General features: G+C 36.3%; 2 protein-coding genes across 5 annotated transcripts in view; one reads left to right on the top strand and one right to left on the bottom strand.

Moving 5' to 3' along the window:
* Positions 1-688: 688 nt before the first annotated feature.
* stx2b (syntaxin 2b) lies at positions 689-13,907 on the bottom strand. 2 transcript variants are annotated; one of them, XM_088335459.1, is made up of 12 exons: positions 13,623-13,907; positions 13,406-13,548; positions 12,194-12,268; positions 12,038-12,137; positions 11,876-11,950; positions 11,737-11,810; positions 11,493-11,601; positions 6,410-6,483; positions 6,204-6,341; positions 3,876-3,986; positions 2,759-2,872; positions 689-2,624 (listed from the first exon to the last, which is right to left on the bottom strand). In XM_088335459.1, exons 2-11 carry the CDS (start codon positions 13,433-13,435, stop codon positions 2,777-2,779), a joined length of 882 nt encoding a protein of 293 aa, XP_088191585.1. In that variant the 5' UTR covers positions 13,436-13,548; positions 13,623-13,907; the 3' UTR covers positions 689-2,624; positions 2,759-2,776. The 2 variants fall into 2 exon arrangements, with proteins under 2 accessions (XP_088191585.1, XP_088191586.1); XM_088335460.1 differs by lacking the exon at positions 13,623-13,907 and adding an exon at positions 12,677-12,722 and having other exon boundaries at positions 13,406-13,445.
* Positions 13,908-15,105: 1,198 nt separating this feature from the next.
* adgrd1 (adhesion G protein-coupled receptor D1) overlaps positions 15,106-20,395 on the top strand; it is a 65,189-nt gene continuing 59,899 nt past the window's right edge. Inside the window, exons 1-6 of one of the 3 annotated variants that reach the window (XM_088335463.1) lie at positions 15,106-15,416; positions 15,516-15,552; positions 18,127-18,243; positions 18,682-18,780; positions 19,905-20,027; positions 20,104-20,280. In XM_088335463.1, coding sequence (XP_088191589.1) covers positions 15,285-15,416; positions 15,516-15,552; positions 18,127-18,243; positions 18,682-18,780; positions 19,905-20,027; positions 20,104-20,280 — 685 coding nt within the window. In that variant the 5' untranslated portion in view covers positions 15,106-15,284. The remainder of the gene's footprint in view (positions 15,417-15,515; positions 15,553-18,126; positions 18,244-18,681; positions 18,781-19,904; positions 20,028-20,103; positions 20,281-20,395) is intronic. The other 2 variants (XM_088335464.1, XM_088335465.1) reach the window with 2 other exon arrangements.

A 20,395-nucleotide genomic window follows, 5' to 3' on the forward strand; every position in this document is an offset into this window, starting at 1 on the left:
TTCATTTGCATAATGAGTGTTTTGAAGCGCGGCTCCAATCCGGTGATTACAAATGATGCAAACAGTTTAAATGTTGGATTGGATGTATAACCTGTAAATCTCATTTTCCTGTTAAATGCAGACGTGGACCTTGTATAAACTTGGAAACTGTATCACAGCCAAGATTTATTTAACAAAAAAGTGCATGTGTTGGTTACCAAACCAGACATTAGTATTCACAAATAGCATGTAAAGAGGCTGAAAATAAGAGTCAAGCGGCTGGTTGGGAGAAAAAACTCCATGAATAAGGTAATGTAGCTTTCAGCCTTTTTTCACTGTGTAACCTCCACACAATTTGCTTTTTCTACCATGATGGTACTCAACATTTTACCCTTCTGAGATTAAATTCATGATATAATTCAAAGAGTAAAAACCTTGAGCTGTTCTCTATTATCATGGTAAATGACGCAAAATCTAAAAGGTGAGTAAATTGGCAAAAAGTAACATGTTCCTGTAACAGAAAGACAGCCAGATTGAGTATTGTAATGTATTTTAGAAATTATTTTTTATTTGCAATAATGTAGTTCACACACCTTCAATATAAAAGCAATACATTTAAATACAAATCATTACTACAATGACTATACCATGTGTTAAAAACATCCAAAATATATGTCTAAAAGTGAATTTGTAATATTAAAGTGTCAGAACAAAAACAAACTATGCGTTTAGGTCTTATTGATTCTCTTAATATCCTGCGTCTTTTAAGTCACATCTAAAATGTATTTTCACAGTCCGAATGGCATTTTTAACATTAGTCACAATGAAAAGGTTTTTAATCAGTGCTATAGAAGGCACATTTGAACCTGTTAAAAATGGTGACTTTAGTCCAAATGAGTCATGCTCAAACACAAGTGTAAAACAACACAAAACATTCATATTTCCTTTTCAAAATGAGTAGCAAAATCCTGAGATACAGCACTTACATTCAATTGACACATTTACAATTCAATAATGTATACTCAACAAGGTTAGCATTATAAAACAATTAGGCTTGTTCATTAATTTTCTTTTTGGTAATTTGTTAGCAGGAAATCACTGAAGCTATATAGATTCCTGGCACATACAGTACATCTAATATTGTTTGCAATTATGCTACATTTGGTGAATGCTAGTGAAAGGGCTGTTAGCATCATACCAGCAAAACGAATAAAGAAACCGGAGGAATGTCTATCAAAGTGAACCTCAAAGAATCATTCATAGAGAATTACACTCTGCCACCAGAAAATCAGGTAACTTGCATTACATAACCCATTTGAAGAACATTTACTATTGGATTCATTTTCTAACACAGGATTTTAAGATGTTAATTGGACCTAATGTTGTGGACAGGGGGTAGTCAATGGATACGTTCAAACTATCAGGGGTGTCAAACATTTGATCAGTGGGGCAGATCAGGCCTGCCAGTGGATATTACCTGGCCAGCGAGACAATGCTTGCGACAGCACAAGAAAATAAATCAGCAGTGACTTTACAGTTTCCGTGAGTTTAATAGACTGGAGTGTAAAAGAATTACTGTATTCCACTGCGTTTTATGTACAGAAAAAAATTGAAATGCATTCCGGTGTATTATCATAATTGTGCAATTACTGATGAGTCGATATTTGTAACTGACCACCATTGCAAAACAATGGCGCCAACAAGGATCTAACCCGGATAGCAACTTTAAGAGCGCCAAATCCTAACCACCAGGTCCCTAGCCATATAGATGAAAAAGGAATAGACAACAGCTCTTATGTCATTATCACAATATTTATTCTCACGGTACCAGATACAAATGTTGGAAAAAAGAGAAAACACAAAAGTGAAATTGATATGAAATTCTGTTTTAGTTTTTTTTCAGCCCAAACTAGAGGTCAAATCCTAAGCCCGAGCCGGACCCCAATTTCCCTAAATGTCGAGCATTAAATTCGGGTTCGGGCTAGGCTCCTTTCTCACTTTTTAACCAAAAATTATCCACCCGTTCTTTGTTTCTTTTTCTTTGTGGAAAATCCGCGCAACGAATCACATCCGCAATTGTGATCAGCAATATAATTCGACTCATCATTCAAAGTATGGTACTTATTTATTTTATGTGAAATCTTAGCCCAATAAAAAGCTAGTTTTTGGGAGTCCGCCTTATAATCTGGTGTTTCTTATAGTGCGGAAAATACAGTTAACTGTGTATTGTTTCTTACACCCCCCCAATCAAATCATCAGCTTCCAAACGATTGCTAGCCCTACGACTAAGGCACACTTTTTATGCTATTAATTTACTAGTCCAGCCCCCCCCCTGAGAGAGTTTTCACTACTATGTGGCCCCTTGGTTATAATAGGTTTGACACCCCTAAACTATATAGATCATTTAACAAGGTTTATTGGTCCTGATGCAAAGAAGAGCAGAACACAACTTATCGTACTTGATTTCTAATCTAATGCTGTTATATGGTGAATGAGATGGCGCCGTTGGAAGGTTTATCACTACAGGAACAAGGGATTACTGCAAGGTTGCGACCCACTGTAATCCTTCACCCGAAGGCACCAACTAGTGCAGTGAGTAAAATAAGGACACCGGCAATGCCACACAGAGCAAGGCAGATCAGCTTCTGTTAAAAATAATGAATACAGTTGTAAGTATTTGTACAGCAATTGAACTGATGGATGGATGGATGGATGGATGGATGGATGGATGGATGGATGGATGGATGGATGGATGGATGGAACGAGCACAGGTTATTACCTCAAGCTGTTATCAGTCTTAGGCAGGAGGTTTGTTTAGTCCGACAGACAAGCCAACAATCAAAGCAATGACAGCGAGCAGGATCAGTAGAGCAAAGGCAAGGATTATATATTTCTGCCGGGCAAAGAATGTGATGTTAATTGAACTTCAAACATAGAGGTCGAATAATATCAACACGATGGTAGATCACTTGTTGTCAGAATGAAATAAAAAAATGAGAATTAGCTAGTTCAACAAAGTTTGCATATTTGACAATACTAGACGTGAAAAATGAATGTACATCAATCCCTCGTTTTTCGCCGGGGTTGCATTCCAAAAACAAACCCAATTTACTGGCTAAAGTATTTGTTTGACAAGTAAAAATATTGTACATAATAAATCTTTTTATTTTTTTTATAAATAACTTCTACCCTGTCAAATTATGATTGTATAACTAATCTTACAGTTTAGTTGCACAACTTTCAGCACACTACAGACACTTTTTTACACTACAGACAGTTTAAACTGGAACATACTTGGACTATTCTCCCACAGTAACTTTCAACTGTGTTTTATCTTTCTCTTTTTCTTATTGTCTTAACTCATCTTGAGTTAATCTTGTATTTTTATCTTTTTAACATTCTGATTATTCTTTTATGTATACATGTATATAGTTTCTTAGTTTCTATTTTTTTTTACGCTGGCAACTGTGTGGACAGCGAAGTAAGAATTTCGTTGTGCAGAGAACCGTGTTTTTTTTACTCTGCATATGACAATAAACATTTTGAATATGAATTAAGGAAACTATCCACTTTATATTACATAATACATTGCCGTCAGTCATGATGTGGATCTTATGGATAACTGCATTTACGTTCTGGTTCTGTCTAACAGAAACCTCATATTTTTTCTATTAAAGAACATTTTTCAAAAAGTGCCTTATAACCAAAGGCCGGCATTGGCTCCAGAACAAATTTAGCGGGTTGAGAAGTCCAACTTTGTTGGCGATAAAAGCCTCTTCCTCTGTTTAGCCATTTAGAATGCAGAACACAATGAAAGATGAAAAAACGCCAAGGAGCAATATCGCAATAAGTAAACCGCGAAAAGCAAAGGTTAACTGTAATCGAGTGGGCCTTACCCGTCTGGATTTTTTCTGGTATCTCACTGCTTTTTTAGTTTCTTCTTTAGCACGGCAAATATATTCAGCTGCGTTGGAAACATTGTGCTCAATGTTGTTGACCATTTCACCCTGTAAGAGAATAAATTATTTCATTATAGAGAGCAGTCAGAATATATTGTGAGGCATACATGTGAGCAATTCAGTTCTTGTATTGGCCCATAATAAAGATCTTCACAAAATTTTGGGGGGTGTCGGATATGTAACCATGAAAAACCCACGACAAAGTTCCCAGTGTTAAAAAGCCCATTTTTGTTCAATGATTTGCTGCACAGGGTCCTGGCCAGAAGAAAAAAATGGCGGATATTTTTAATTTTTTTGTATATGCGGGGTCATAAATCTGTTTTCTTGTTTGCATTTACCTGTAAAAGTTATGTTTCATTGTCTATCAATTTACAAAAGGATCATTTCATCCAATTTGATTTAAAAAACTCAAAAATACAAATAAATATATTTATTTACGCCTGATAAAAACATTAAAATATCTCCCTTATAAGCATTTTGCATTTAAAAACTCAATGCAATAGGGCTACTTTAGGCGGGTTTGTCTTGCATGTATTTAATTATATTGATGAATAAAATTGATTAAACAATAGTTATTACTGAAAAATGTAGCGATTAAAATGTTTGCCATGAGCAAAAAACAGTTTTTATGGGGGCACCCGAAGGTAGATAGGATAAGACAGTAAGCAAATTAATAATATATTTTTATTAGTAGTACTTCTTTACATACATACATTACATACATTCTATTCAATATTTGTATCAATAAAATGTGAAAAAACAGTGTTTTTGAAAAGAAAATCCCAAACTTGTGAAAGGAAAATGAGGAAAGTGCTCCACAAAAAAAGTTAATTTTAAACAATCACAGCTGACAAATCTCTCAACCTGCACAGTAATGTGATTGATGTTGTCAAGCTGTTTGGATTTATCTTCATTTTGTTTCTGTTGTGCTAAAATGTTAATTCCCCTTATAGAGATCAAATAGATCAAAGCCTGTTGTGACTCATTTCATCTGCAGGTAAATTGTATCCGTTTTTATACTCATTATTGTTATTATTTCTACTTTCTCATATATATATATATATATATAAAAGGATGATGTTGGTTAAAATTCAGACTAAAGAAAAATATGTTGAATTCCAGATCAGGGGATGGTGTAATAATAGTCTGTGTAATAACCTGTGAAGCCCTTTGAGACTCTTTGTGATTAAGGGCTATACAAATAAAACTGACTTGACTTGACTTGACTTCTTTTTAACATATATGTTAGCATTATATCTGTATATCCATTTCTGTTTAAACGCCTGTATAATTTATTGCTTTAATGATTCAAAAGTATCATTCTGATTTTTATTAATTTATGTTTTTTTAACAAAAATATTTAACTTAATTGGGAAAATCGCTGTTAGATTTCATATCTATTACAGAATGGAGCTGAATATTCTTTAAACTTCTGAAAAGACAGTTAGGCGCTATTTTGTAAATTCCTTTTTTAATCAAGGTAAGAGCAATCATTTGACTTAAACAGCACGTCCGTAAATTCTACTTTGAGTAATATATATATATATATATATATATATATATATATATATATATATATATATATATATATATATATATATATATATATATATATATATATATATATATATATACACATTGGGATGCTTCCTCAAATGTTCTCTGGTTGATAGATGGTAGTCAGCAAATACAGCTTTGGGAGTGGTGCTTAGCTTTGGTGACACCCTGTGGACTTATTTAAAACTCCAGGTCATTGTTTGACATGATAGGGGCTTATTTTTCTTCTGTGTTCCTGTGTATTGTCTACAGTCCACACTAAATCTGTTGGCAAGTGGTTCTTGAGTGCTCCAGCACAATCCTACCAATGCAAGTGATGCAGTTAGTTCTCTACGGAGCAGCAAGTGTTTTTTAGAGCCAAAATACTTAAAGGGTACAGACTGAATTTATTTTATAACGTTTCTAATGTTTCATTTGTTGTGGAGACGCAAGGAGGTGAGTTTGGTCACCGACGGTATAACTTCTCATTCGAAGTTGTTGAACTTGCATGTTTACTGTTGGTTATTTGTCTTTCATCTATATGTGTTTTATCAATGTTTTTTTACTGGTTCCAGTGACTGTAAATTTTTCTCATTTGCTTGCTCAATTGGGAAGAAAGATAAACTTGCGCATGCTGATAACTAGAGGGATCAAAAATTACTTCAGCGGCAAGATAACTGTACTGCATTTTCAAACCAAACTGACAAGGTAGGTCAATGTCAGTATTACCTGAGTTTCAACAAACATTGCCATGTCCATAAACATGGCATGTAGCTCTCGGATGCTGGACTCCAGCCGTATAATGTCCTGGCGCCGTGATTCAATCTCATCCAAAGCCTGACGTGTGATCTTAGAGTCGGAGATGATCTAAAAGAACAGAAAATTAATACTACTGTACTTTTAAGATGTTTACCAGCAAATATGTTTTTGCTTACATCCGATGTAAAAATGGATGGGCTCCCACTCTCCAACATGTCTTCTAGTTCTTCATTGGTTGTCACTTTTCCAGCTAAAACAATGATTTACACAAGTAAATTATGATTCGTGAAAGCCAAAAATTATTTTAGTTTAAAGTTTGCTACACTGCTGTTGAGATAGTCAGCCAACTCAAGTTTCCTACCCGTTCCAAAAACATGGTAGTTTGAGACTTGTAAATTAGATAAAAAAAACAGTTGAATATGAAAGAATTACAATTGTTACCATACAAGGCACCCCAGGATAAACACATAATAAGAGCTTAAACAAGGAAAATAAGAAAAAAATAATAATTTCAGGCAACCTATTTACAAGGTCTTGCTTAGGCTAGTCTCGCCTAAGTTTAAAGGGAATCTGAACAATAGTACAATAAAAATAGTGCAATGAAATTAAGTAGCAACAAAAATCCCAAAAAAGTCACAAAATAAGATAAATATACCCCTTTTTGTATACATAGGCAAAATATATATTTTCTATAGTCTTGTGTGCTTGTTTAGGGTGGTGATGGCCATGGGGAAAAAGCTGTCTCTGAGCCTTGTTTTAAAAGGACCTGCAGTGCCTACCTGAGGGCAAGAGGTTAAAGGTGAACGTGCCTTTCCGCTGTTGGAATATTGAAATGTTTTCCTGCATACATAGTCGTCATTAAATGAGTTGTTCATTTCTAACCATTTTAATATTTCAGTCATTAATAATTCTTACCTTTATGTATTCCTAATGAATGCACTTCATGATTAATCATGTATGTACTTGGCTGTGTGATATGGTGTGAAGTAGGGATATTTCCACTAACTCTAAAGTTTCATTTTTTATCCTGGCCTGGATAAAAGTAATTATAAACAATTTTGATGGCGCACTCATGAATCCTACAAGCCATTGTCCTGTAGCTTATTTGTGCCCTAAAAATAATAGAAACTGCTCATCTCGGCTCCAGCGCTTGTTTAACTTGTCTCACAAGCTGGATGTAAACAAACAATGGCAGAACGAAAAAGGCCTCCCTTCTTCACCATGGATTAAGTTTTTTTAAATAACTTATAATGCCAACAGCATTTTTGATTAAATTAAAATGAGTGAAAAGGTGTTGAATATAACATCAATAAGTACTCTTCAACCAAACATTTTTAAATATATCCAGGTAGGTAGGTAGGTAGGTAGGTAGGTAGGTAGGTAGGTAGGTAGGTAGGTAGGTAGGTAGGTAGGTAGGTAGGTAGGTAGGTAGGTAACCTATTAACATCAACAGAAGGAATGACAGGTAAAAATTTTGCTTAAAAAGATTACTTTTTCACTAATGTAATAAGTGCAGGTTTAACACAAAACATGCATCAATCTATCTAATCCCAAAACAACAGATTATATGGAATTGTTTATAACCCACTGGAGGAATACTAAACTTCATTTTCCTAAGAATAATCATCCTCCCAGGGGACAGTGCAATTAATTTAACGTATCGCAATGAGCTCAAAATGTTAACATAAAAACTAAACTGCCACTGACTGACGCATGTCCTTCTTGTTGTTTCAAAACACCTACCCCTATTTTGGGGTCTAAATTGCCCAAAAAAATCAGCAATTATAAGCGACTATGGAACATATAGACACCAGTACTTCTTAAGAGAAACAGCTGCCACACAATGTAAACATAAAATGTTTTTTCCCACCCCTAAACCATCTCTCCTGATGATATACCACTCCCTCCCATAGGAGGAAAGTGCTTACTGGATGTGAGGCACCTTTTGTGTAGACTTTCCTAAGAGACACTCAACACAACACAGCAAACCACACCCCATTCACATCTCATTCAAACGAAATCCACCACCATAATATAAAATAGCTCATTCCATGTGATGTCACTATTGTCCAGACTCCATGACAGCACACAGTGTAAAGACAGGTGAAGTGTTACACAAGCAGCCCTGCCCTCTGCCCGTTGTCCTGGCAACACTGACACACTGCACAGAACGGTCTCCGGTATCAGGCTTCGCAGCTACAGCACAAAGCTTCTCATTAATGTTGGGCCCAGGGCTCAGGGGAGCAGACCTATTTTTCACTACTGTGTGGCCTTAGTAAAGAAAAGTTTGAACCACTCAAACATACCAGACACTTTTTTAAGAGGGGAGTTTAGTTTTTTTGAAAAACATACAGAACATTCTATAATTTCTATTCACATTAGATACAAAGTTGACGTAATCAGAAAGAAAATATCTAGTAAAAATCGGTTAATCCGGATTTGGTCTGTCCAAATCTTTGCGAAACCCAGATAAAAAGTTTGGTACAGATAATTTCAAATGTTTTTCTTACGAAAAAAATCTATGCATGGATTTATTGTTTTGAGCACCCCATGTTTCCAGTTCCTGCCTCCTCCACATAGGTCCATCACACTGGAAAAACTTAACAAATGGGGGCTGTGGAGAGAGCTGGAGGCTGGCGACATGCTTGTCCTTGCGATTTTTGGGGTGTATTCATGTGTAAATTAAGCATTAAAATGGTGAAAGTGAAAAGGGGCTTCCTTCAAATAGAGTCCAAATGCCAACCCAAACCCCATGAAAGAGAAAAAAGTAGCGTTTATTCAAACGCATGTAAGAAATGCACGTACTTGCACGCACATTACTCAGCGCTCACGAACGGCCCCAACAGCGGCATCTTTTGACGATCTCTACAAAGACTACAAAGACTTCAGCTAAGTCAAATGATTCAGCAAAGCTAAAATTTGGTCTTTTAAATATTAGATCGCTTGCTCCTAAAGCTTTACTTGTTGATAACATTATTCGTGATTATAAACTTAACTGTATGGGTCATTGTGAAACTTGGTTACGCCCGGATGAGTATTTAGCCCTAAATTATGCTTCACCCCCTCACTACGCGAGTAGCCATGTAGCACGCACGTTGAAAAAGGGTGGCGGTGTCGCGCTCATTTCTGAAAAATCGCTCAAATTTAATCCTCGTACCTCTAATAATTACAAGGCGTTTGAGGCTCTTGTGATGCGGTCCTCTCTATTGTCAATTTATGTAATAACTATCTATCGCGCACCTGGGCCATACACAACTTTCTTAGACGAATTTGCTGAACTTTTGTCTGAACTAGTAACTAGTAACCATATTTGACCCTGATCTATCATTTGAAATGCATGTAAAGAAAATTACTAGAACCGCTTTCTTCCATCTTCGTAACATTGCTAAAATCCGTCAATACTGTCTCAGTCGGATGCGGAAATTATAATTCATGCATTTGTTACCTCCCGCCTTGATTACTGTAATGCACTACTCTCTGGTCTCCCGAAGTTTAGAATCAAGTCTCTTCAGCTGGTACAAAATGCCGCAGCGAGGCTTTTAACTAGGACAAAAAAGTACGATCACATAACACCGATTTTGGCTAACCTGCATTGGCTCCCAGTTAGCCTTAGATGTGATTTCAAGGTTCTCTTAGTATTATACAAAATCATACATGGACTTGCTCCCTCTTTTCTTTCAGATCTGATTTGCCCCTATGTCCCGGTCCGAAGCCTACGATCTGAGGGTGCCGGTCTTCTGGTGATCCCAAGAGCAAAGAAGTGTTCTGCTGGTTCGAGAGCGTTCTCCATCCGGGCACCGGTGCTGTGGAATGCTCTTCCCCCTGAGATCCAATCTGCAACCTCAGTGGAAATGTTTAAATCTAAACTTAAAACTCACTTCTACTCCATAGCATATGAATAACCTACTCTTCTCGTCGGCTGAAAAATAATCTGTGTAATATAGTGTAATAACCTCTGAAGCCCTTTGAGACTCTTCGTGATTTAGGGCTATACAAATAAAAATGACTTGACTTGACTTGGCTGCAATCATGACTTAAGAAAGAAGAAGGCTAAAGTAGTAGATTTTACTGCACACAGAAACACAATCTGACTTCAGAATATTAAAAAACAAACAGCATTTGCAGGTTTAAGATCGGAAGTGGAAGACTTTTACCAAAATGAAAATCTATTGCGATCATTAGAGCGCTTAATTGTTGTACAAAGACATTGCTTCAAAACAACAGCCGTAGGCGCAAATGCTAGTCTTGAGTCAAGATTTTTGTTCGCAAAAACCTTAATCGAACAAGTAAAGCGGTAGTGGTGGCAGGTATGGAATGGGAGATGAAATACGCTTATGATAGTTGACAAACCGAATTTCAGTTTAATGACAAAAAGGGAACTGGCAAAATCTGTTTCCTGGATTCAGTCTCACTGAGATTCACCGACCCATTACACCTACCTCCTCTTTTATGTCTGTTTCAAATTAACATGTCGCATTCACCAATTGTTTTTAAGACAACTATATTAATGTGATAGACAAGCCAAATGGCCATCAGAGGTAAGATCTTAAGCCCAAAGCTTGAGTCCGACCCGAAATCGCCCTGTAATTATTAATCGTTACGTATGGGCCGGCTTCTCTCTCTCTGAATTAGAAAAGGAAAATACATATTTATAAATATTTAGACTAAAACTATGTATGGATACTTAACTAAAAAACACATACATTAAAAAAGGAAAAATATTTTTTAAACATCCCTCCTCTCTTACTCAAAGTGCTGAACTAGATTTTTTCAAGGCAAACTGCTGCTTTGGTTTATTGCCCAATTTTTGACCCGACAAAACAACGGCTGGACCTAAAATGTTCCCTTCAGCTCTTAACTAAACACATTTGTTTTTAAAAAGGAAAACGTATTTCTCCAAAAACCTCTCTCTTACGCAAAGCGCTGTGCTAGATTTTTAAATGTACCTGTCGAAATCTATCAATATAGAAAAATTGTCAGTTAATGAATAAATATGAAAGATGTACATGAGTATATAGTCTTGTTCAACTAAGATTACTACAAAAAAACAGGCTTAAATTTGTGATCATAAATTATCTTTCACCCTCCTGAGTTCTCACATTTAAAATATAAATGTTCAGGTTTTCTTCAGGCTCGGTCCTGTAAATTAGGTTATTGGTCAAGCTCAGGTTGGGTCGGGCTTGAATACCCTGGGGCCTGGCTCGGGTAGGGCATTTTTAGACCTGATCTTACCTCTTATGGGCGCACATTGACACTTACTTATCTCCAATTGTCTTTGAATCCGCCCTTTGCTTCGCTCTCGAAAGGAAACTTGTGTCTCATTGTACTGGGTCATTACTTCCACAAACTTCCTGGACAGCACTGTGTGCTAGAGATAGGTTGAAGGACAGAAGATTACATGGCAGTCTTTAAACATCCAAACATGTTTATGGAAAGTTTCGAGATGTGGGGTGGATTTAAATACATCACCTAAATTATGTTCACCCATTTATTATTGAATTACCTGTGTTTTCTGTATCCTGAGGTCAACAGAGGATCTGTTGGTTGGATCATCTTTTGGCATGCTTTGCTCCATGGCTTGATTTGAGGACATCACCGTGTTAATGATGAGTTCAGTGTGTGTGACAACACAGTGAACTCACATTTTAGTTTTGTTCGCACCACGTTGGCATTCCCTTTGATGTCGTTTGTCAGGGCATTAAGACGATCCTTTGTTTCTGTGAAAAGGAGAAATACGGCACCTAACTTTTACAAAGCAAGGCATAAGATACTAAACTTCAACACAGTGAGAAACTCAAATTTACTGTCATCAGGGTGGGGTGATGACAGAATCATGCTGTGCATCTTCTTCACATCTTCCACTTGGCCGTAAATCTTGCCAATGAGTCCTCGGACCTCCTCCACCTGCAAATCGAAACTTTTTAGTTCGAAACTTACAAAGTGACACACTTGTGACTGACCCTCCTGAAGAAGCCCTCCATGAAACCATCTCGCTCCACCGCAACTGCAACATCTTCCTCTGCCGGTGTTCTGCTCTACAAAAGCGACCGTTAAAAAGTGGGTTAGAAATAAATAAATAAAATGATAATTTGACATTTAAATAACATACGAGAATTTAATAGTAAGCACATTTTAGTGAACTTTTGATGGTATAACTAAATGATCAATTAAGATGAATTATTTTGATTAGCAAACAAGGATTTGATATTCTCTGTTTGAAAAAGGTTAGATAAAAAAAAATAATAATAATCATAGACATGTTAGCAAGAACCAATAGCACATCTTTCGTCATTGCGCAATGTGGGCGGAACAGGCACACCAGCGTAGACAACAGACCCGACCGAGATAATCATAGAAGCAAGACTTTGAATTGGTAAACCAAAGATCTCCTTTTCTTTGTTTTGACTTTAAATTCACTCTATCCAGGTTTATTTAAATAGTACCTCAGTTCCTTGTATGATTGGAAATCTCGGTGACCCGAGTGGCGAGCTACACAGACAAAAAAAAATCCATCAAGGATCCAATTCATCAAAAAGCTTCACGTCAAGGTTGTGGTAGGTTTTGGATTATTCCTTTGATCTTGACAGTAGACTGCTGAACTTTGAGAAAAGAGTGATACCCATGGATTTGGGATTTTCTAATTTGGAAAACAACAAAATTGTATTTTCTTTGCTCTTTTGATGAACCTTATTTTCATTCATTTGACTTGTCATTTACATTTGAATAGTATTGTTGTGTGACTTTAAACTCTGACATCAAATTAGATTTAGATTGATTCAAAATCATATGGTGAGCATAGACATTCAGTTTGCAGCTAATTGTGGGTTAATCAACCGTAATTAGAGTACATGAAGGTCCATTAAACTGAAATAGAAATAAAACAGGGTTAATAAACCAATATTAACCAAATTAAAGATTCATCATCTAATACCTTAAATTTAAAAAAGAGTATTCTTTCACTGAATTTCATGATAAATGTTGTCTATTGTCTTGTCCATTGTATCAAACTGACAGCTTTTGTTCAAATAAATTTTGACTCTGGTGTTTCATTTATCAATTATACCACTCATCATACCTAGAACTGGTCCAGTAGCTTTTCTGCCATCTGCCTAACTACATAGGTGCTACGCAAACTCCCGGTAATGTTCTGGGTAGGAATTCAATTCACTTACTGCAGTCAGCTCGAGCAGTCGATCCTTCATCACAATTGCCAGCTCGGCTGTGGAACACTTGGCGTTATTCTATTTAAAAGTCTCTCCAGACCGTCCCGCGGGGCTCCATGTGTGGCTAATGCTCAAGTTTGGACACTTGATCACTGAAGAACAATAGATAAAACGCAGGGAGAAGTCGTTTTACAGTCTTAATCGAGTGCCTAACAGAAGCACATACAGATATTCTCTCTTCCTTGTGAACGCCTTTTTATGTCCCTCCTCCTAGCAGTCCCTTGAGATGAAACAAGTGCAACATTATTAGTAGGAAAAAGTCAAGAAACTCTACTTGAAACCATCCAATTTTATATCAATGTCTATCAAATTTATTCTTGATTATTATGATTAACCAAAAGATAGAAACGATCAAGAAACTTTAAATGTCACAACAAGTTCACTGAGAAATAAACAGTAGTTATCAAGATATCGTTGTAAACCAACCGAAGGACATATGTTAGCTTCTGCTTTCCCTTCATCTGTCATTTTTCACTGTTTACAGTTCCATTATTTTAAAAAAGTTTCAAAAAATTATCCTGCAAACGTGTCAACATGATACACCCCCAACCCCCAAACACACACACTCTCACATTAGTGATTCCTGTTGCCCTCATTACGTGAAACCTTGCAAACACAACGCAGCACCTATTTACTCACAGAAAGACAGACTGTATAGAATAAAAACAAAGATAACTTGTCCAAACCCTTTTTAGTAATTTCTAAAATGATAACCCTTTATGGGCAAGACGAGATCTGTCTAACAAAAACACGAGTTTGGAAAAACAGAACAAAAAACCCTGTTATTAGCTTCCTGTATAGAAAATGCTATACGGTGTACACAATTGTAAATGATCAAAACGCATGGAATACGTATATAATGGTTGATTGGTTGGCTCCCTTAACCGCTACGATCGTAAGGGAACTATTTCCTGTGGTGTGTCTTGGGCAAGTAGAGCCTGCTTGCGCCCATCCCTCTCAAGGTCAACATATACTGTACTGCCTTATTAATGTTGAATTAATATTGACAGATAACTTCATGACGGAGAGGAACCAGTGTCTGGTTAAAAATGAAATTGACCACTAGATGACGCTGTAAACCAACATGTGAACATACAAAAGCTCCTGCTTATCTTCATTGGTAATGCTTGTGTAAAGAGGTTTTGAAAAATTAAACTGTCTCATTATTTTTGATTATATAATTTAAAAAAAATATATATATATATACCAGAGAGAAATCAGTGTCTTGTTTAGAATTCAAATAACCACCAGCTGCCGCTTTGAACCACCATCTAAATATACGATATTTTCTGATTTCCCTTCATTTGTGATTTTTCTGTTTAGAGTTATTTTCAACCACGTTTAGTACAATCATACTGTCCTATTATGATTGTATTATTGTTGACAGATATATCCATAAAGTAAAGAAACCATTTTCTGGGTAAAATTAAATGGTGCCCAATATGAAAAAAAATCAACAAATTAAAAATAAATATAAATTAAAAAATATTCCTGAAGTAAACATTTCTCTCAAGGTATCTGTGCACTACAGTATTTATGTGGCAATCCATCCTAAATGACGCCATCTTCTGAAAGCTCCTGCTACGCCCCTCCTTACAAGATCCAAAAATGACGTTTTCCCCTCCAAGGTTCAGTCCAACCTACTCTGCGAGCCTGTTACACACTTCAACGCACCTTAAAGACTCGTCTGTATAAGGATACTTTTTTTTTATCATTGATATTAGTTGGGTTTCTATTATCTAAAGTATGAAAACTTTTTTCCCAATCAAACATCTTGACTACTAACATTTTTGTCAACTGACCTGACCTAGGATTTCTTTAATAATGGATGACTTTTGGATTCTTTTTTACCTGTGGATTTAATCATTTCCTGATTTTCAATATGTTTTTTGAACCCTTAAAAAAGATGAAGCTTTCTTTGACAATTTGCCTACTATTTGCTCTTGTATCATTTGTTAAGGTGAGTTCGACTTCAGCAGTTCCTAATTACGATCTGGTGGACTGTATAGTGCATGCCAACCAGTAATTAAGTATATATTTGTATTTTGTTTTATTTCAGGTTTATGCCCAGGTATTGCATCCCCTGGACCATCCAGGTAGAGAATTGCAAGTTTGTAAGAGTGCAAAGTAGATTTTACGCACCACGGTCCTGTTTTAGTGTTAAAACAATTATGTAAACTACATTTTTAAAGCAATGTTTTCTGACGTGAAATTTATGTCCTCATTGTCTTACTTATTCATTAATAGTGAACTTTGGGTACTGGATTGAAACATTGAAAGAGAGGCAGATATCCAGTCGGGTGAAAAGGTTTAGGTACTGCTGGTCATTTTCAGGATGTTCCTCTATAAATCATTGCTTGCCCATATAAACAATTTCAGATAATCATATCAGAGCAGACAAACACACTTTTTGAGAAGTGAACTTGAGTTCTAAGTATTTTCAGAAAGTGTGCAATTATTACAAAAGTAGGCAGGTGTATATGTTTAGTCACCCACAACAGAAATATTATATCAATATTTAGCAGATCATACGTTTGCAAATATAACCACCTCCAAAGGCTTCCTATAGCGGCCAAAAAGGACCTGGATTCTGGTTAAAGATACAGTACTGGACTGTCTCAGAAAATTAGAATATTGTGATAAAGTTCTTTATTTTCTGTAATGCAATTAAAAAAACAAAAATGTCATACATTCTGGATTCATTACACATCAACTGAACTATTTCAAGCCTTTTATTATTTGAATATTGCTGAATTTGGCTTACAGCTTAAGAAAACTCAAAAATCCTATCTCAAAATATTAGAATATCATGAAAAAGTATACAAGTAGGCTATTCAACTAATCACCTGAATCATCTAATTAACTCGAAACACCTTGCGAGGGTTTCCTGAGCCTTAAAAACACTCAGCTTGGTTCAGTAAACTAAATCACTGCTGATCTGACTGCTGTCCAGAGGACCATCATTGATACCCTCCATCAGGAGGGTAAGACACAAAAAGAAATTTCTCAAAGAGCAGGCTGTTCACAGAGTGCAGTTTCAAAGCATATCCACAAAAAGTATGTTGGAAGGGAAAAATGTGGCCGGAAACGCTGCACAACCAAGAGAGATGACCGCAGCCTTAACAAAATTGTGAAGAAGAGCCGCTTCCAGAATTTGAGGGAGCTTCAAAGACAGTGGGCTGAAGCTGGAGTCCAGGTATCAAAAGCCACAGTTCACAGACGTGTCCGGGAAATGGGCTACAATAGCCGTATTCCCATGGTCAAGCCACTTCTGAACTCAAGACAACGGAAGAAGCGTCTGACTTGGGCTATGGAGAAGAAGCACTGGACAGTTGCAGAGTGGTCCAAAGTCCTCTTTTCAGACGAAAGCAAGTTTTGCATTTCATTTGGAAGTCAAGGTGCCAGAGTCTGGAGAAAGGCTGGAGAAGAGCAAAATCCAAGTTGCTTGAAATCCAGTGTGAAGTTCCCACAGTCAGCAATGGTTTGGGGAGCCATGTCAGCTGCTGGTGTTGGTCCACTGTGTTTCATCAAGTCCAGAGTAAATGCAACTGTGTACCAAGAGATTTTAGAGCACTACATGCTTCCATCTGCTGAAAAGCTCTATGGAGATGAGTATTTCATTTTCCAGCATGATCTGGCACCTGCCCACAGTGCCAAAACCACCAGTAACTGGTGCACTGACCATGGCATCACTGTCCTTGATTGGCCTGCTAATTCCCCTGACCTGAACCCCATTGAGAATTTGTGGGGTATAGTTAAGAAGAAGATGAAAGACACCAGACCTACAAATGCAAATGAGCTGAAGGCCGCTATCGAAGCATCCTGGGCATCAATAACACCTCAGCAATGCCACAGGCTGATTGCCTCCATGCCACGCCGGATTGATGCAGTAATCCTTGCAAAAGGATTCCCAACCAAGTACTGAGTGCATCAATGGACATTTTCAAATGTTTGATTTAGTTTTGCTGTTATAAAATTATTTTTTTTACTTGGTCTGAGGAAGTATTCTAATATTTTGAAATAGGATTTTTGAGTTTTTTTCAGCTGTAAGCCATAATCAGCAATATTCAAATAATAAAAGGCTTGAAATAGTTCAGTTGATGTGTAATGAATCCAGAATGTATGACATTTTTGTTTTTTTAATTGCATTACAGAAAATAAAGAACTTTATCACAATATTCTAATTTTCTGAGACAGTCCAGTATATTTGAAAATTCTTTACAAAACATCTTCAGTTCAGTAAAGAATTATAGTTTACAAGCATGGACAGCCTTCTTTATAATCACACCACAGATTTTCAATAATATTCAAGTCTGGGGACTGAAATGGCCATTTCAGAACGTTGTGCTTGTTCCTCTGCTTGAATGCTAAAAACTTAAATTTACTTCTCAAATATTACTGTGTTTGTCTGCTATATGATTTATTTAACTGAAATTGCTGATCCAAACAACTAATGATTTTTAGAGGAAGTTTTTAAAATGGATCAGGGGTGCTCAAATTTTTGATTCGGCTTTAAACAATCAATAATTGAGCTTTTTGCAATGTTTTTTTTTTTATTTTTTTTTTACCTCAAATAGCTATTAAGATTAATTGCTAGTAATTGGAAGTATTTTGATTTGAGGTGGCAAACCTCTGGATATATATGTCGACCACTGCACTGTCCTTTCCAGGTTTGCAAGTGTTGTCAACCGCCGCACATTATTGGCCTCTTGATGCTGTGGATGAGATCCACGAACTGTGGGACCAGATTGGAAACAGACCAGGTTATGTTAACGGAAGTAATATAAGTATGTGCATCCCGAGGAACTTGTGTTTCCTCAACAAGTTCTGTTTTTCTGACACAATCATCATTCTGTTTTCAATCAATGTTTTTTTCTCATCAAAGCTCTTTTTAAGTTATGCCTGTTGAGCAAAAAGATGATTTAGAGTAAAATTAAAACTATTATTTTAAAATTGTTTGATTTTTTTTTATCCAAATTCAGTTGTGATACTTAGTAAAGATCAAGAAATTGACGAGGGATCGGGTATAGACCTGTGCATGATGTTTGAAGCCACTCACACACCAAGGAAATTCCTCTAAGATCTATGTCACTCAGCTCAGCATCACGCCGTCTCATACCTGCACACCATTTCCCTGTTATTGTCTTTTGTCTTTCACCGTCTCCTTTGTTATGTGTCCATTCAGGTGTGAATCACATCACTGTCTCTCCATTGTCTTTTTCCAGCTCTCAGAATCCACAAGCACACTGTGCTCCCTTCCTCCCATAACACTTCATATGTGTATACCAATGACTCTGCCTACACTAACATTTCTGCAACAGTAGGTGAGGATCTACCCATTGAGTCATCAAAAATGTATATAACACCCTTTGCTATTTGTTGTACTTTCTGCACACTTCTGCACACTTCTAATCATTTCTCTCAGTTTGCTTTGCACACTCGTTGAGTATAGTCTTGAACTATTGCCTACTCTGTATATTTGTTGGATCTAGAAAAATTGTTGTACAGTCATTTTAGTTTTCGCTTCGATTGATGTTAAACAAAATAATATTCTGTAAATACCATTCAAGACTAAACCTTTATCCTTTGTTTAGAGTAAAATACAAATGTAATACGTGTATAAATTGTTGCTCTCTGCCAGCAATGAAACAATATACAATTTGCACAATATAATAACATCATAATGTTTGTAAGAGGCTGGTGACATTTTCCAAAAAAATGACAAAATTGCCCAATATAGTTGATTTTTTCAAAGGTCATAGTAAAAGAAGACGTTCATTTTGGATAAATAGGCCTAACTGGTTAAATTAAAAAGCAACAATAAAAAAATGACACATATTTTGTCGGACATGGATCAGAATCAAGTCAATTTGAAGAGGAATTCAAACAAAATAGGTTCTCTTTTATCTGGTGATTAGCATTAGTCCAGAACATACGTAGCCAAAATATTCCTTAATAAAATAAGAGTAATGTCTGCTTATAAACAACTTAAGAGCTGGGTTGGTAACTGCACACATAGAAAACAAACCCCGCCTTCAAGTTAATTTGTAGAGAAATTCAAACAAATTGGGTGACCTTTTACCTGACAATTAGTATTAGTCCTGAACATAAGTAGCCAAAATATGCCTCAATCAAATTAGAGTATGCTTATAAACTACTTAAGAGCAAAGTCTAATTGCACAAATAGAAAACAAACCTAGCCTTCTATCCAGTGGGGTTCTTTTAAAATATTTCCGATACTCTGGTACATTTAATATTGAAGTTTTTCCGAGACCGTTCCATTCAAACATTAAGTATTGACAAAAGCTTGCACTCTTTACAGATATTATGTCTAAATAAAGTGACATTAGTCCACTTGAAATGCAATGACTTATATATTACTTTTACTAAAATCCTTTGCTGTCAACTACTTATAAATTTTAAAGACGATTCTTGATTTTTGGTGCAGATATTGTTGAAGGAATGGTCAACAATGGCATATTCCTTAACGGAGACCAAGGTGGTACTTTTCTGCACTTTGGAAGCTATCAGAACTCTTGCATTAGTGACCCTATGCTGTGCGGCCCTGATGGTAGGCAATAAAAGGATGAAACCATTGTGGAAGATTTTTTTAATTACATTTTTATGTGGGTCTTTTTTTATAACAGGTATTACCTTCTCCTTTTTTTGGAAGAACCATGAGGCAGAATCTCGTTTTGCTGTATCATCTGGTGGCAAAGTCATCTCTAATGGCTTTTCTGTCTACACAAACCCACTTGGAGGATATGTGGAGTTTTACACTCGAGGCAACAACCACAGATGGAAAGTCAATATTAAAGTTCCAGGTATCAATAATTCGGCATTCATTATAGTTGGCTCGTCATGGCCATTTTAACAGCCAAATTACAGATTTAAGTGGGATGTGTCGTGTATGCTGTTGTGTCTATTTTCTTTATTAAG

The sequence above is a fragment of the Urocampus carinirostris genome, chromosome 5 (assembly GCF_059441175.1).
Source record: "Urocampus carinirostris isolate Australia breed hairy pipefish chromosome 5, RoL_Ucar_1.0, whole genome shotgun sequence".
Taxonomy (NCBI): domain Eukaryota; kingdom Metazoa; phylum Chordata; class Actinopteri; order Syngnathiformes; family Syngnathidae; genus Urocampus; species Urocampus carinirostris.

What these genes read in the sequence shown, in the direction of transcription:
- stx2b (XM_088335459.1), bottom strand. Translation starts at nt 13,435, where the DNA reads ATGAAGGATCGACTGCTCGAGCTGACTGCA. An exon ending in GACTGCTCGAGCTGACTGCA is followed by an intron (nt 12,269 to 13,405) that starts GTAAGTGAATTG and finishes TCGCTTTTGTAG; the next exon opens with AGCAGAACACCGGCAGAGGA. An exon ending in TGGAGGGCTTCTTCAGGAGG is followed by an intron (nt 12,138 to 12,193) that starts GTCAGTCACAAG and finishes TTCGATTTGCAG; the next exon opens with GTGGAGGAGGTCCGAGGACT.